The sequence below is a fragment of the Salmo salar genome, chromosome ssa08, assembly GCF_905237065.1.
Source record: "Salmo salar chromosome ssa08, Ssal_v3.1, whole genome shotgun sequence".
Lineage (NCBI taxonomy): Eukaryota > Metazoa > Chordata > Actinopteri > Salmoniformes > Salmonidae > Salmo > Salmo salar.
Genome location: NC_059449.1, coordinates 21,467,123 through 21,485,111, shown reverse-complemented (window position 1 = coordinate 21,485,111; position 17,989 = coordinate 21,467,123). Strand labels below are relative to the sequence as shown.

Sequence of the window (17,989 nt, the reverse complement as noted above, 5' to 3'; positions counted from 1 at the left end):
AGGGAGAGAGAGAGAGATGGATGACAGAGAGTTGTAAAGAGTGAGGGATGAGAGAGAGTTGTAAAGAGGGAGGGAGAGAGAGGGATGACAGAGAGTTGTAAAGAGGGAGAGAGAGAGAGAGAGAGGGATGACAGAGAGTTGGTGAGAACAGACACTTCATATTGTTTTGGTATGGAGGTGTCTGCTGTCTACTCAGAGGTGGTGATGACAGACACTTCATATTGTTTTGGTATAGAGGTATCTGCTGTCTACTCAGAGGTGGTGATGACAGACACTTCATATTGTTTTGGTATGGAGGTGTCTGCTGTCTACTCAGAGGTGGTGATGACAGACACTTCATATTGTTTTGGTATGGAGGTATCTGCTGTCTACTCATAGGTGGTGATGACAGACACTTCATATTGTTTTGGTATGGAGGTATCTGCTGTCTACTCAGAGGTGGTGATGACAGACACTTCATATTGTTTTGGTATGGAGGTGTCTGCTGTCTACTCAGAGGTGGTGATGACACGCACTTCATATTGTTTTGGTATAGAGGTATCTGCTGTCTACTCAGAGGTGGTGATGACAGACACTTCATATTGTTTTGGTATGGAGGTGTCTGCTGTCTACTCAGAGGTGGTGATGACACGCACTTCATATTGTTTTGGTATGGAGGTATCTGCTGTCTACTCAGAGGTGGTAATGACAGACACTTCATGTGTGAATACTCAACAATCACACAAAATACACTAAGGAACAATACACTTACGAGACAGAGAGAGAGAGAGAGAGAGAGAGAGACAGTGGTAGAGGGAGAGAGAGAGAGAGAGAGAGGGAGGAGTCAAAGATGAATAAAATATAATTTCCACTGATTGTCGTAAATAGAGTAGAGAGAGAGAGAGAGAGAGAGAGTAAAGTGATAGGAAAACAGGTTGAGTGAAACTATCCCTTGTTTATTTTAACCACCTCCAGATAGTTCCACCTACAACAACTTTAACACATACAACCCAACACCATCCAAAGCCATTAATCCTAAATGAATCCACCTTTATTGTTTGATTGAGAGGTATTTAATACAAAGAACCCATTTTGTTTGAAGAGGGAGTTTACTCTTTCCCTGTTCAGTAACTTTCACAAGCATTGAAAGTTTCTCTACCTTTTCTGATTAACATTTTTTTTGTCTTAATTTTATACCTCATAGTTTTATATCTCATAGTTGTATTTCTCGTAGTTTTATTTCTCAACGTTTTATTTCTCTGTTTCTCACAAAGGTTATGATGAAACAATCCCTGCATGAGTCAGAGCATTCGAAGCATACTTCCACAGAAACAGCACAGTACAGTACAAGATACAAAACAAACAGACTAACAGCCATGTAAAGACCTTGACGTGGAGCCAGATGGAACAGCACAGTACTGGTACAAGTTACAACAGGTCTCTATTGTAAAAGATATCCCAAGGAGAATAACCTGTATAAATAAAGGTTCAATTAAATAATACACATATAGGCTACCAGTAAGAACAGAGTGGAGAATCATGGCTGGAGCCTGACAACATCAGGAACAGAGTGGAGAATCACGGCTGTAGCCTGACAACACAACATCAGGAACAGAGTGGAGAATCATGGCTGTAGCCTGACAACACAACATCAGGAACAGAGTGGAGAATCATGGCTGTAGCCTGACAACATCAGGAACAGAGTGGAGAATCATGGCTGTAGCCTGACAGCACAACATCAGGAACAGAGTGGAGAATCATGGCTGTAGCCTGACAACACAACATCAGGAACAGAGTGGAGAATCATGGCTGTAGCCTGACAACACAACATCAGGAACAGAGTGGAGAATCATGGCTTTAGCCTGACAACACAACATCAGGAACAGAGTGGAGAATCATGGCTGTAGCCTGACAACACAACATCAGGAACAGGGTGGAGAATCATGACTGTAGCCTGACAACACAACATCAGGAACAGAGTGGAGAATCATGGCTGTAGCCTGACAACATCAGGAACAGAGTGGAGAATCAAGGCTGTAGCCTGACAACACAACATCAGGAACAGAGTGGAGAATCATGGCTGTAGCCTGACAACACAACATCAGGAACAGAGTGGAGAATCATGGCTGTAGCCTGACAACACAACATCAGGAACAGAGTGGAGAATCAAGGCTGTAGCCTGACAACACAACATCATAAAATACCTTTTTGCATAGTACCACATGAAAGTTAAACATGTCTTCCAATAAGGTGATTTACAGTATTGCTATGTACTGTACTCTACACACCGCAGTTGAATCAGGATTGGTACTGTAGGTGATAACCGTCTCCAAAATACATTGTTTTCTCATGTTCACCCTCAACAGAAGTCTGTTAAAATACTGAACAAAAATATAAATGCAACATGTAAAGTGTTGGTCCCATGTTTCATGAGCTCAAATAAAAGATCCCAGAAATGTTCCATATGCACAAAAACGTATTTCTCTCAGATTTTGTGCACAGATTTGTTTGCATCCATGTTATTGAGCAATTCTCTTTTGCCAAGATAATCCATCCACCTGGCAGGTGTGGCATATCAAGAAGCTGATTAAACGGCATGATCATTACACATGTGCACCTTGTGCTGGGGACAATAAAAGGCCATTCCAAAATGTGTAGTTTGTCACAAAACACAATGCCACAGATGTCTCAAGTTTTGAGGGAGCGTGCAATTGGCATGCTGACTCCAAGAATGTCCACCAAAGTTGTTGCTTCACAAATTAATGCTAATTTCCCTACCATATGCCGCCCCCAACGTCATTTTAGAGAATTTGGAAGTACGTCCAACCGGCCTCACAAGCGCAGACCATGTTTAACCACGCCAGCCCAGGACCTCCACATCCAGCTTCTTCACCTGCGGGATCGTCTGAGACCAGCCACCCAGACAGCTGATGAAACTGTGGGTTTGCACAAGCAAAGAATTTCTGCATAAACTGTCAGAAACTGTCTCAGGCAAACGCATCTGGTGCTCGGCATCCTCATCAGGGTCTTGACCTGACGTTGTAATCGACTCCAGTCGGCAAATGTTCACCTCCGATGGCCACTGGCACGTAAATGTGTTCTTCACGGATGAATCCCGGTTTCAACTGTACCGGGCAGTATGGCGTCAGTATAGCGTTGTGTGAGCGAGCGGTTTGCTGATGTCAACGTTGTGAACAGACTGCCCCATGGTGGCGGTGGGGTTATGGGGACAGGCATAAGCTATGGACAACGAACACAATTGCATTTTATCAATGGCAATAAGAATGCACAGAGATACCGTGGTGAGATCCTAAGGCCCATTGCTGTGCCTTTCATCCGCCGCCATCACCTCATGTTTCAGCATGATAATGCACGGCCCCATGTCGCAGGGATCTGTACACATTTCCACGAAGCTGAAAATGTCCCATTTCTTCCATGGCTTGCATACTCACCAGACATGTCACCCATTGAGCATGTTTGGGATGCTCTGGATCGACGTGTACGACAGCGTGTAGTTCCAGACAATATCCACCACCTTCACAAGCCATTGAAGAGGATTAGGACAACATTCCCACAGCCATTGAAGAGGATTGGGACAACATTCCCACAGGCCACAATCAACAGCCTGATCAACTCTATGTGAAGGAGATACTGAATGTTATTCTGATCCACGCCCCTACCTTTTTTTAAGGTATCTATGACCAAAAGATGCATACTGTATCTGTATTCCCAGTCATGTGAAATCCATAGATTAGGGCCTAATGAATTTATTTAAATTGACTGATTTCCTTATATGAACTATAACTCAGTAAAATGTTGTGTTTATTTTTCAGCAACTATTTAGCAACTCCTTTAATCCTAAATGATTTATAGTACATCTTTAGTATAGGATATGTGACTTCAGTGGGAATCGAACCCACCACCCTTACATTGCTAGGGACACATGTTATCAGCTAAGAGAAACATGACCTCAGTTCTTAACCCAGGAAGCACTGTCAATGTGTTTCACCTTTGCTAGATTTTGGAGCACTAGCAATACTGTATGACGTGGTATAATTAATCAATAAGGTCCAAGGGGGTGTGGTATATGGCCAATATACCCCGGCTAAGGCCTGTTCTTAAGCACGACTCAACGCGGAGTGTCTGCATACAGCCCTTAATATTGGTATATTGGCCATACATCACAAACCCCTGAGGTGCCTTATTGCTATTATAAACTGGTTACCAACATAATTAGAGCAGTAAAAATACATATTTTGTCATACCCGTGGTATACAGTCTGATATACCACAGCTGTCAGCCAATCAGCATTCAGGGCTGGAACCACCCAGTTTATAACACAACCTCAGTTATTGTAACTTTAGTGACACAGGTGAGAAGTACAACAATGGCACCATTTTATCCAAACACATCATAAATAACGAGTGTTGACATTCTGAACGGCAATCCATTAATCTTTATCAATGGCAACATTCTCCTGAACAAACACTGTTAATCATGTGACTTATTTGTGTCTTATGGAGTGTGTCCAGTATGTGTGTGTGTGTGTGTGTGTGTGTGTGTGTGTGTGTGTGTGTGTGTGTGTGTGTGTGTGTGTGTGCGTGCGTGCGTGTGCCTGCGTGCATTAGAATGGGACCTGTATTAATCTGTGTGAACACACATCCGTCTTCAGATATAACTGTTGGATTAGGTTCTACCTATACAGTGGCTGGACTCCACCATCAACTATACAGTCAGTGGCTGGACTCCACCATCAACTACACAGTCAGTGGCTGGACTCCACCATCATCTACACAGTCAGTGGCTGGACTCCACCATCAACTATACAGTCAGTGGCTGGACTCCAGCATAAATTACAGAGTCATTGGCCCATGAAATATGTTCCCAAACACTAAGGCCACATCCCTATAGTCTCAATATGCTTCCTTCTTTTCCTTGTCCCATTTCCTTATCTCCTATCACAGATCTGAAAGACCTCACCATATGATCACAATATGATGGAACTCTGTCAACCTACCAGGTCTCTCACATCTCAGTCATAACAAAGGAATGGAACACTGTCAACCTACCAGGTCTCTAACATCTCAGTCATAACAAAGGAATGGAACCCTGTCAACCTACCAGGTCTCTAACATCTCAGTCATAACAAAGGAATGGAACCCTGTCAACCTACCAGGTCTCTCACATCTCAGTCATAACAAAGGAATGGAACCCTGTCAACCTACCAGGTCTCTAACATCTCAGTCATAACAAAGGAAAGGTAACAACCATAACCAGCAGTACTAGAATATTGGGATACTGTCTAAATCATACCCTGGGAACTGGTGAGAGACCACTGAAAACCAAACACACACTAATATACCCAGTGTCTTGAAAAGGTGCATTCCTCACAGCAGCCTGAAGAGGACGGCATTTAACTCAACCAGCTAAAGGAATGATTGGCAGACAACCCTTTAACTAGGCCAGGGGTAGGCGACCTTGTTGCTGGAGTGCCGCAGGATTTTGTCCCAACTAGGCACCACATTGCATGTGTTTGATTATGTGAAGGGGATACCTAGTCAGTTGCACAACTGAATGCATTCAAACAAAATGTGTCTTACACATTTAACCCAACCCTTCTGAATGAGAGAGGTGCATGGGGCTACCTTAATCAACGTCAGGGGGCATTGGTTGTTGGGGGTTAACTGCCTTGCACAAGGGCAGAACGGCAGATTTTTCCACCTTGCCTGTGTGTGTGTGTGTGTGTGTGTGTGTGTGTGTGTGTGTGTGTGTGTGTGTGTGTGTGTGTGTGTACTGAGGTAAGGGGTTTGTGGTTTGAGGGGTACTTGTGCCTGTTCTCAGCAAGAGAGGCGGGACTGTGAAAATAACCACATGGCCCCCAGAAAGTTGAACACTTGAATGCTGATTCTGTATCTTAAAAGACAATTAATCTCCATTACAAATTGACATTGGACATTAGCCTTTACTGTGTAGTATTTCTTCCAGGCTTGGGTGTGATCTCCAAGATACTGCACTATTGAGGGAAGACAGACAGACAGACAGACAGACAGACAGACAGACAGACAGACAGACAGACAGACAGACAGACAGACAGACAGACAGACAGACAGACAGACAGACAGACAGACAGACAGACAGACAGACAGACAGACAGACAGACAGACAGACAGACAGACAGACAGACAGACAGACAGACAGACAGACAGACAGACAGACAGACAGACAGACAGACAGACAGACAGACAGACAGACAGACAGACAGACAGACAGACAGACAGACAGACAGACAGACAGACAGACAGACAGACAGACAGACAGACAGACAGACAGACAGACAGACAGACAGACAGACAGACAGACAGACAGACAGACAGACAGACAGACAGACAGACAGACAGACAGACAGACAGACAGACAGACAGACAGACAGATAGATAGATAGATAGATAGATAGATAGATAGATAGATAGATAGATAGATAGATAGATAGATAGATAGATAGAAACAGTATTATAGCTACTTCTTTTGTTGTCACTATTGTTTTCATAATTGTGTGTATCACTTTGCTTAGCAACCTTGATCTTGTTATACATGCCATTAAAGCATATTGAATTTGAATGAATACATTTGAGAGAGAGAGCTAGAGAGAGAGAGAGAGAGAGAGAGAGAGAGCATTTACATGCATTTAAATATATACAAAATGGTCCTCTGTTTTTACACATTTTGCCTTTTCTACCATATTCTCTGAAGGTTCATCTCCGACAGCCTGGTCTCAATTCCCCTGTACCCTTAGACATGGTCCCTAACTCTGTTGACGACAAGTACCAACGCTGAACTGAAAACATTTACAAGAAGGTGCAGGAGGAATATCTTCCAAATGAAAACAGCAATGTAAGTCTTTGCTTTGAGATGAAGACATGTTTTGGCGCTGACCTGAAGTCCTACCCCAAAATGGGGAATCGTGAAAAGGAGGTGTTGATTCCACCGTATGAAGTGTTCAAAGTTAAATCAAACAGTCAGGCTGCTTATCCATCTTAAAGTAAATGAAGCCAAACAATGTGTTTTCAGTGTCTAAAGCTTTCATTGTAATAATGTAATTGGTTCATTGGTGAATGTTACATACAAACCTCATCCTGACTACCAGAAATAGTGATTATTAAGATGTTTGTATTAACCTGTGTATCAGACTCCATAGGAGACTTTAAAACACGTATATGCTTTCTGCAGCTTCTTTCAACATGAATAAAGAAAATCATTGAGCTTGACTGCAGTATGTCTCATCCTTTTAGTTTTCACTTTCACTGTACTACATTTAGACAGTCTGAAGTTATAAAATTACATGGGCCACTGATTAAGATGTAGTATAACATGACTCAAGTTTAATTGTCCAATAAACTGATACTGGAAACTATCAACTGCTGGGGGGAATATTAACTGTAATTTATTTCTTTGTGGATTAACAGCAAACAATGTTTTACAACAATTACAACAAATGACTAAATATTACAACATACTCTCATTTTGCATTTAGTCTCCAAAAAGAGGGAAATCATAAAGAACAATAAAAACTGGGTAGAGGTAGGTTGGTAAAGACAGAAAGAGAGAGAGTGAGAGCGAGAGAGAGAGAGCGAGAGAGAGAGAGAGTGAGTGAGAGAGCGAGTGAGAGAGTGAGTGAGAGAATGAGTGAGTGAGAGAGCGAGTGAGAGTGAGTGAGAGCGAGTGAGAGAGCGAGTGAGTGAGTGAGTGAGAGTCTACAAGCGGTACCTGGTTTATTAGGTAATACACTAACTTCAATTAAGTACATTCTGGACATCTCTTCACAAAGTGCCCCTCCCTGATTGGCCCACAGGTATGTCACCCATCAGCAGCTGATTCTCATAGCAGGTGGTGCTCCGCCTCTGCCATCCTTGTTTGGCTCCGAAGTTTATACCAGGGGCCTCAGGGTTTGCCGTAGTGCTGTTTTCCTTATTCCCTGATTGTTGATTGATTGATTGGTTGATTTGTGGTATATTGGCGATTAGTATGCCAGGCCTGAATCAGTCCCTGATTAGAGTAGAGGGATGATGATGAGGTTTAAGGGTCTTGCTGTACTGTTACGCATGCAAGCACACACACACACACACACACACACACACACACACACACACACACACACACACACACACACACACACACACACACACACACACACACACACACACACACACACACACACACGCACACACGCGCCCACAAACACGCATACGCATGCACACACATACACACGTTCATACACACGCACAAATGCACACAGTATCAGCAGTGGTGTTGCTGTTGTTAGCCATGTTCACACATAGATCAGTATGAAAGAAGTGTGAACAAAATTCTCAGAAGCCGTGTGGTGTTTCCTGCCTGTGTGTGTGTGTGTGTGTGTGTGTGTGTGTGTGTGTGTGTGTGTGTGTGTGTGTGTGTGTGTGTGTGTGTGTGTGTTTGTGTGTTTGTGTGTGAGTGTGTTATAATGTGACCTCTACTGATCTGTGCAAACTCACATCCCTCTACAGATATGTCTGCTGGATTAGGTGCCATCAGTACAGTTGCTGGACTCGAGCATAAACGAGTCGGAATGATTGAATGATTGACAGACAAAGCTTAGTCTAGGCCAGGGGTAAGCAACCCTATTTCTTGAGTGCAGCAGGTACTGCATGATTTTGTCCCAACCTGGCACCACACTGTGCAGTATATGAGTGAGTATGTGAAGGGAAAGGTAATACCTAGTTAGTTGCACAACTGAATGCATTCAAACGAAATGTGTATTCCACATTTAAACCAACCCTTCTGAATGAGAGAGGTGCAGGGGGCTACCTTAATCAACGTTATCGGCACCCGGGGAGCTTTGTGTGAACATGACTAACATCAGCAACACCACTGCTGATACTGAGAAAAAGTGTGTGTGTACTGTGTTAAGGGGGTTGTGGTTTGAGGGGTACTTGTGTCTGTAGGTGTCTGTTCTCAGCAAGAGAGGAGGGACTGTGAACATAACCACAAGTGTACTGGTATAACAAGGCCCCCTGAAAGTTGAACACTTGAATGCTGATTCTGTACCGTAAAAGACAACTAATCTCCATTACAAGTTGCTATTGGACCAATACATTTTGACATCATGGCAAGACAGAAGATCCTAACCTTTACTCTGATGTATTTAGTCCAGGCTTGGACTTTGGGTGTGGACTCCAAGATGGTAAGACACTACACTATTTAGACTGCACATGAAAAAGACAGGAAATAAATCAACAACGAGAGAGAGAGAGAGAGAGAGAGAGAATTTAAATTCAATTAAATAAATGATATTTTTTTCCCATCCATATTCTCTGAAGGTTAATCTCCGTCAGCCTGGTCTCAATTTCCCTGTACCCTTAGACATGGTCCCTAACTCTGTTGACGACAAGTACAAACACTGCACTGAAAAAATGTACAAGAAGGTGCAGGAGGAATACCTTCCAAATGAAAACTCCACCGAAGGGATCTTCAAACAATCCTGGATGAAGGCAGAAGGATGTGCAACTATTGAGAAAGTGAAGAAACGATTCCAAAAGGACAAGTCCAAGTACAATCCTGAAGAACTTACACATGATCATATCAAGGCTATCTGTGCTTACACAGCAGAGGTACCTGAGATATACCCAGTGTTCAACCAAGCAGTCCGGACCAATAGAACAGAGTACACCACCTCCTTCCACTTCCACTCCCTTCATTTCCTCCTGACTGACGCCATTCGCCTCCTGAAACTGAACCAAAAGACCTGTCACACCACATATCGAAGAAGCAACATGGAGTTTGTCGGTAAAGTTAACAAAGTAATCAGATTCGGCTTCTTTGCCTCCAGCTCTCTCGACAAGGGAATTAGTAAAAGATTTGGCGACAAGTCTTGCTTTGAGATAAAGACATGTTTTGGCGCTTACCTGAAGTCCTTCCCCAAACTAGGGAATCATGAAAAGGAGGTGTTGATTCCACCATATGAAGTGTTCAGAGTTACTGCTGTGCTGAAGAAAGAAAATTATAAAAACCTTTGGTGTGATGTTGTGTACACACTTAAAAGTATCACTAAGCCCAGGAGTAACCTGAATTGCAAACTTTTTAAGTAAACAATTATTAACTAAGAAAATCTCTTGATCTTGAGTCATTGATTAAATTATCTTTAGGGACAAACATCGAGGCTGCTTATCCTCTTAAAGCCAAACAATGTGTTGTCAGTGTCTAAAGCTTTTATTGTAATAAGGTAATTGGTTCATTGGTGAATGTTACATACAAACCTCATCCTGACTAACTGAAATAGTGATTATTAAGATGTTTGTATTAACCTGTGTATCAGACTCCATAGGAGACTTTAAAACACGTGTATGCTTTCTGCAGCTTGTTTCAACATGAATAAAGAAAATCATTGATCTTGACTACTGTATGTCTCGTCCTTTTAGTTTTCACTTTCACTGTACTACATTTAGACAGTATGAAGTTATAACATTACATGGGCCACTGATTAAGATGTAGTATAACATGACACAAGTTGAATTGTCCAATAAAGTCATACTGGAAACTACCAATTGGTGGGGGGAATATTTACTGTAATTTCTTTATTTGTGGAGCAACAGCAAACATTGGGTTACAACAATTACAACAAAAGAGTAAATATTACAACATACTCCCCCCTGGACATTTTGTCTCCAATAAGGGGGAAATCAGAAAGGACAATAAGAATTGGGTAGAAGGAGGGAGAAAGACAGAGACACAGAGAGAGACACAAAGAGAGACACAGAAAGAGTGCAACAGAGAAAGAAGTCTACAAGCGGTACCTGGTTTATCCGGTAATACACTAACTTCAATTAAGTCAATTCTGGACGTCTCTTCACAAAGTGCCGCGCCCTGATTGGCCAAAAGTCATGTCACACATCACCAGCTGATTCTCATAGCAGGTGGGGCCACACCCCTGCAATCCATGATTGGCTCTGAAGTTTATACCAGGGGCCTCAAGGTTTGCCATAGTGCTGTTTTCCTTATTCCCTAAAGGTTGATTAATTGATTGGTTGATTGATCGACTGATCGATCAATCAGTTGATAGATTAAAGTGGTATATTGGCTATTAGAATTCCAGGCCTCAATCATCCCCTGATTAGAGGGGAAGGATGATGATGATGTTGAAGGGTCTTTCTGTACTGTTACGCATTCACACACACACGCACCCACCCACACACCTTTTCTCAGTATCAGCAGTGGTGTTGCTGGTGTTATGGCTGTGTGAGTGTGTGTGTTAGAATGTGACATATATTGATCTCTATTCCATCAATACATTGGCTGGACTCCAACATAAACTTCACACATTCAGCAGCAATGTTTCCAAACACTAAGGCCAGATCCCTTCCTTTCCTTGTCTCCACCACAGATCTGAAAGACCTCACCATATGATCACAATATGATGGAACTCCATCAACCTACCAGGTCTCTCACATCTCAGTCATAACAAAGGAATGGATCCCTGTCAACCTACCAGGTCTCTCACATCTCAGTCATAACAAAGGAATGGAACCCTGTCAACCTACCAGGTCTCTAACATCTCAGTCATAACAAAGGAATGGATGCCTTTCAACCAATTCAACCATGAAGGCCTGATTCACGCAGTCTCCTCTGAACAGTTGATGTTGAGATGTGTCTGAACTCAGCATTTATTTGGCTGCAATTTCTGAGGATGGTAACTCTAATGAATTTATCCTCTGCAGCAGGCAGCAGAAGTAACTCTGGGTCTTCCTTTCCTGTTGCGGTCCACATGAGAGCCAGTTGATGGTTTATGCGACTGCACTTGAAATTTTACGGATTGACTGACCTTCATGTCTTAAAGTAATGATGGACTGTCATTTCTCTTTGCTTATTTGAGCTGTTCTTGCCATAATATGGACTTGGACTTTTACCAAATAGGGCTATCTTCTGTATATCACCCTACCTTGTCACAACACAACTGATTGGCTCAAACACATTAAGGAAAGAAATTCCACAAATTAACTTTAAACAAGGCACGCCTGTTAACGCTCCTGCTGTGTTCCGGTCGAATTGGACCGATTTACAAGTTTTCTCTCAGAAAAATTTTGTTCATTTAATCTGATTGTCATAAGGTTCCATGACTTTGTCCACACAGGGCATCTGAACAAACAAAATACATTTTGATGATTTTCATTACATTTTGTGCGTTTTATTTTACTTTTTTACACCTGTGGTGTTCCCGGTCAAAAATGACTGATCATTGGAAATGAATGGGTGCGACTACAATTAGTGTATAAAATAGAGTTCAGGTCCATTCATCAGATGGACACACTTCCTCTCCCAGAACCCCACACGCATGTGTGTTTGAGCACCTCACTCCCCTTCTTGGCTTCCACGGCAACCCCCATGGGAATCTTTCCCCCACGGGAACCACACCTGTTGGCATTCTCACAAACAATCGCAACATTGTATCAATAATATATAGAACTTTTCTCGCAGCTCTGCTATATAAAGCTTTTTTGAGGCCTTGCTCACAATTCTTTTTGTGGCAGCACAATGACCAAACGATGTACTGTATGTGAGGCTCTTGATCATATCTTTGATCATGACTGGTGAGGAGGAGAGAGTCCTTGTTAAACTTTGACAAAAAGTAGTCTGTGATAAATAGCACAATGTGTTTCATCTGAGTATTTGTTATAGTCATAATAATCCATACATTATGCTTTTTTTCCTCTAAAACAAGTTGTATGAGCTCAGGTCAATGAGGCCGACAGGCCATAAATAACAAATAGAAGTTCAAAACTTGTAATGTTCACAAGAACTTAAGTTGATAAAAAGATCTGACACAATAATAGGTGATAATATATGTATTATTATGGATTTATAATCAACTATAATGGGGCGGTCATTTTGGACCGGGAACACAGAATTAATAAACATGAAATGAACACAACAATGCATTCCAGATGACTACCTCATAAAGCTGGTTGAGAGAATGCCAAAAGAGTGTATAAAGCTGTCATCAAGGCAAAGTTTGAAAAATCTCAAATATAAAATATACTTTCATTTGTTTATCACTTTTTTTGGTTACTACATCATTCCATATGTGTTATTTCATAGTTTTGATGTCTTCACTATTATTCTACAATGTAGAAAATAGTAAAAATAAAGAAAAAACCTTGAATGAGTAGGTGTGTCCAAACATTTGACTGGTACCGTGTATATTATTATAGTATTAGTATTATAGCTACTACTTTTATTGTTGTCACTGTTGTTTATAATTGTGTGTATCACTTTGCTTTGGCAATATTGACCTCGTTATTCATGCCATTAAAACATATTGAATTTGAATTAATGAATTTTAGAAAGAGGGAAGAGAGAGAATGATCATTTAAATATTTACAAAATATTCCTCTGTTTTTACAGTTATTGCCTGTTATTCCCCTCCATTTTCTTTGAAGGTTCATCCCCGTCAGCCTGGTCTCAATTCCCCATACCCTTAGACATGGTCCCTGACTCTGTTGACATGTATAAAGGCTGCATTGAAAAAATGGGCAAAAAGGTGAAGGAATATCTTCGAAATGAAACCAATGCAGGAGGGTTCTTTGAACAAGCCTGGACGAAAGCAGAAAAATGTGCCTCAAAAAATTATTCAGTGAACCAAAAACTAGACAAACTTAGTCACAATCATATCAAGGCTATCTGTGCTTACACAGGAGGTCAACCTAAGATATACCCAGCGTTCAACCAAGCAGTCCGGACCAATAGAACAGAGTACACAACCTCCTTCCAGTTCCACTCCCTGCATTTCCTGCTGACTGATGCTCTCCGCCTCCTGAAAGAAAACCAACAGGGCTGTCACACCACATACCGGAGAACCAACATGGAGTTTGCAGGTGAAGTGAACAAGGAAATCAGATTTGGCCTCTTTGCCTCCAGCTCTTTCCTAAAGAATTTGACACATTTTGGAGAGAACTCCTGCTTTGAGTTAAAGACATGTTTTGGCACTGACCTGAAGTCCTACCCAGAGATGGGGAATTATGAAAAGGAGGTGTTGATTCCACCGTATGAAGTGTTCAAAGCTACTGCCGTGCTGAAGAAAGAAAATGATGAAAACCTTTGGTGTGATGTGTACAAACTAAAGAGTATCAACACACTGATTAACGTGAATTGTAACATTTTTACCAAGCCAACTATTAATTAAGAAAATCAATCTTGATCTTGAGTCATTGTCCCTAAAGAGGATTGACCTAACATTGACCTAACAGCTACGCTGCTTATCCTTCTTAAAGTAAATTAAAGTAAATTAATTTATTGGTGGATATTACATAAAAACCTCATCATGACTATCTGAAATAGTGATTATGAAGACGTTTGAACTAACCTGTGTATCAGACTCCATAGGAGACTTTAAAACACGTATATGCCTTCTGCAGCTTGTGGCAAAATAAATAAAGAAAATCATTGAGCTTGACTGCAGTATGTCTCATCCTTTTAGTTTTCACTTTCACTGTACTACATTTAGACAGTCTGAAGTTATAACATTACATGGGCCACTGATTAAGATGTAATATAACATGACACAAGTTGAATTGTCCAATAAAGTGATACTGGAAACTACCAACTGGTGGGTGGAATATTAACTGTAATTTCTTCATTTGCGCAGCAACATCAAACAATGGTTTACAACAAATGATCAAATCAATCAAAATACTCTTCCCCCCCCCCACCAGACATTTTGTCTCCAGTAAGAGGGAAATCAGAAAGGACAATAAGAACTGGGTAGAGACCAACAGAGAAAGAAGTCAACAAGCGGTACCTGGTTGATCCGGTAATACACTTATTTCAACTTCACAAAAAACCCTGCCCCGATTGACCCACTGGTATCACCAGCTAATTCTCACAGGAGGTGGGGTCCCTCCCCTGACGTCCTTGATTGGTTCCAAAGTTTTGACCTAGTGCTGTTTTCATTATTCCTTGATAGTTGATTCATTTATTAATTGGTAGGTTGATTGATCGACAGATCGAACAGTCAAAGGATTGATTAGTGGTATGTTGGCAATCAGTATTCCAGGCCTGAATCAGTCCCTGATTAGAGGAGAAGGATGATGAGCTTTAAGGAACTTTCTGTACTGTTATGCATTCACACAAACACACAAGCACACACACACAAACACTTTTTCTCAGTATCATCAGTGGCTTTACAGTTGTTAGTCATGTTCACACATAGCTCAGTTTGAAAGTGTGAACAAAACAATTCTCAGAAGCCTTGTGGTGTTTCCTGCCTGTGAGCGTGCGTGTGTGCGCGTGTGTAGGTGTGTTAGAATGTGTCCTCCTTAATAGATAATAAAAAATAATTGATTTGTGTAAACTCACATCCCTCTACAGATATGTCTGCTGCATTAGGTGCTACAGTATCTATACAGTGGCTGGACTCCACCATAAACTACACAGTCAGCAGCTATGTTACCAAACAGTAAGGCCACGTGCCAATCTGCTCCATTCCTTTCTATGTATCCTTTCCTTGTCACTTTTTCTTTGTTACCACCCCAGATCTGAAAGACCTCACCATATGAATGCAATGTGATGGAACTCTATCAACCTACCAGGTCTCTAACATCTCAGTCATAACAAAGGAATGGATCCCTGTCAACCTACCAGGTCTCTCACATCTCAGTCATAACATAGTAAAGCTAACAACCATAACCAGCATTATTAGAATATTGGAATACCTTCTAAATCATACCCTGGACACTGGCCGGAGAGACTACTGAAAACCAAAACACACACTAATGTACCCAGAGGACTTCAGACTTGATGCGGTGCATTCTGGGCAGAAGAGGGCAATATTTAACTCAACCAGATAAAGGAATGATTGGCAGACCAAGCTTAAACTAGGCCAGGGGTGGCAACCCTGTTCCTGGAATGCCGCAGGTACTGCAGGATTTTTCCCAACTAGGCACCACACTGTATATGGGTGATTAGGTGAAGGGAAAGGGGATACCTAGTCATTTGCACAATCGAATGCATCTTCCACACTTAACCAAACCCTTCTGAATGAGAGAGGTGCAGGGGGCTACCTTAATCAGCGTCATCAGCACCCGGAGAGAATCGCAGATTTTTCCAACTTCCCGGCTGGGGGATTCATACCAGCAACCTTTCTATTACTGTCCGAACACTCTTAAATCGCTAGGCTACCTGTGTGGGTGTGTGTGTGTGTGTGTGTGTGTGTGTGTGTGTGTACTGAGCTAAGGGGTTTGTGGTTTTAGGGGTACGTGCCTGTTCTCAGCAAGAGAGGAGGGACTGTGAACATAACCACAAGTGTACTGGTATAACAAGGCACCCTGAAAGTTGAACACTTGAATGCTGATTCTGTATCTTAAAAGACAATTAATCTCCATTACAAGTTGCTATTGGACCAATGTATTTTGACATCATGGCAAGACAGAAGATCCAAACCTTTGCTGTGATGTATTTCTTCCAGGCTTGGACTTTGGGTGTGGACTCCAAGATGGTAAGATTCTACATTATTTTGAGAGAGAGGCATAACAGTATTACATTTCTCTATTAGATATGTATTTGTTTTATTTGATATATAAGTATATACAGTATTATAGCTACTACTTTTATAGTATTATAGCTACTAATTTTATTGTTGTCACTATTGTTTTCATAATTGTGTGTCACTTTGCTTAGCAACCTTGATCTTGCTATTCATGCCAATAAATCATATTGAATTTGAATTAATGAATTTGCGAGAGAGAGAATTTAAATTAATTTTTCCCGTTTTTTACACCATATTCAATGAAGGTTCATCTCCGTCAGCCTGGTCTCCATTCCCCCATACCCTTAGACATGGTCCCTAACTCTGTTGACGACATGTACCAACGCTGCACTGAAAGAATGTACAAGAAGGTGCAGGGGGAATATCTCCCGAATGAAAACAGCAATGTAAGGATCTTCAAAGAAGCCTGGATGAAGGCAGAAGGATGTGCAAATAATGTGGAGAAACGATTCAAAGAAGACAATTCTCAGTATAATTCTAAAGAACTTACACATGATCATATCAAGGCTATCTGTGCTTACACAGCAGAGTTATCTGAGATATACCCAGTGTTCAACCAAGCAGTCAGAACCAAAAGAACAGAGTACACAACCTCCTTCCACTTCCACTCCCTTCATTTCCTGCTGACTGATGCCCTCCGCCTCCTGAAACGGAACCAAAAGACCTGTCACACCACATATCGAAGAACCAACATGGAGTTTGTCAGTAAAGTTAACAAAGTAATCAGATTTGGCCTCTTTGCCTCGAGCTCTTTCATAAAGAACTTGACACATTTTGGAGAGGAGTCCTGCTTCGAGATTAAGACATGTTTTGGCGCTGACCTGAAGTCCTACCCAGAGATGGGGAATTATGAAAAGGAGGTGTTGATTCCACCGTATGAAGTGTTCAAAGTTACTGCCGTGCTAAAGAAAGAAAATGATAGAAACCTTTGGTGCAATGTTGTGTACAAACTAAAGAGTATCAACACACTGAGTAACCTGAATTGCACAATTTTTAAGAAGCCAACTATTAATTAAGAAAATGATTATTGATCTTGAGTCATTGTCCCTAAACAGAATTGAAATCAAACAGTCAGGCTGCTTATCCTTCTTATAGTAAATGAAGTCAAACAATGTGTTTTCAGTGTCTAAAGCTTTTATTGTAATAAGGTAATTGGTTCATTGGTGGATGTTACATAAAAACCTAATCCTGACTACCAGAAATAGTGATTATTAAGATGTTTGTATTAGCCTGTGTTTCAAACTCCATAGGAGACTTTAAATCACTCTTATGCCTTCTGCAGCTTGTTTCAACATGAATAAAGAAAATCATTGAGCTTGACAGCAGTATGTCTCGTCCTTTCAATTTTCACTTTCACTGTACTACATTTAGACAGTCTGAAGTTATAACATTACATGGACCACTGATTAAGATGTAGTATAACATGACAAGTTGAATTGT

General features: G+C 41.3%; 2 protein-coding genes and 1 pseudogene across 2 annotated transcripts; all 3 read left to right on the top strand.

Moving 5' to 3' along the window:
* Positions 1 to 9,062: 9,062 nt before the first annotated feature.
* On the top strand, positions 9,063 to 10,273 carry LOC106610450 (erythroblast NAD(P)(+)--arginine ADP-ribosyltransferase-like). Its single transcript, XM_014209829.2, has 2 exons — positions 9,063 to 9,196; positions 9,333 to 10,273. The coding sequence occupies exons 1-2, from the start codon at positions 9,119 to 9,121 to the stop codon at positions 10,098 to 10,100; spliced, it is 846 nt and encodes a 281-aa protein (XP_014065304.1). The 5' UTR covers positions 9,063 to 9,118; the 3' UTR covers positions 10,101 to 10,273.
* Positions 10,274 to 10,948: 675 nt separating this feature from the next.
* Positions 10,949 to 14,188, top strand: LOC123744173 (T-cell ecto-ADP-ribosyltransferase 1-like; annotated as a pseudogene).
* Positions 14,189 to 15,938: 1,750 nt separating this feature from the next.
* Positions 15,939 to 17,869, top strand: LOC106610451 (NAD(P)(+)--arginine ADP-ribosyltransferase 1-like). Its single transcript, XM_014209830.2, has 2 exons — positions 15,939 to 16,498; positions 16,795 to 17,869. Exons 1-2 carry the CDS (start codon positions 16,406 to 16,408, stop codon positions 17,563 to 17,565), a joined length of 864 nt encoding a protein of 287 aa, XP_014065305.1. The 5' UTR covers positions 15,939 to 16,405; the 3' UTR covers positions 17,566 to 17,869.
* Positions 17,870 to 17,989: the final 120 nt, after the last annotated feature.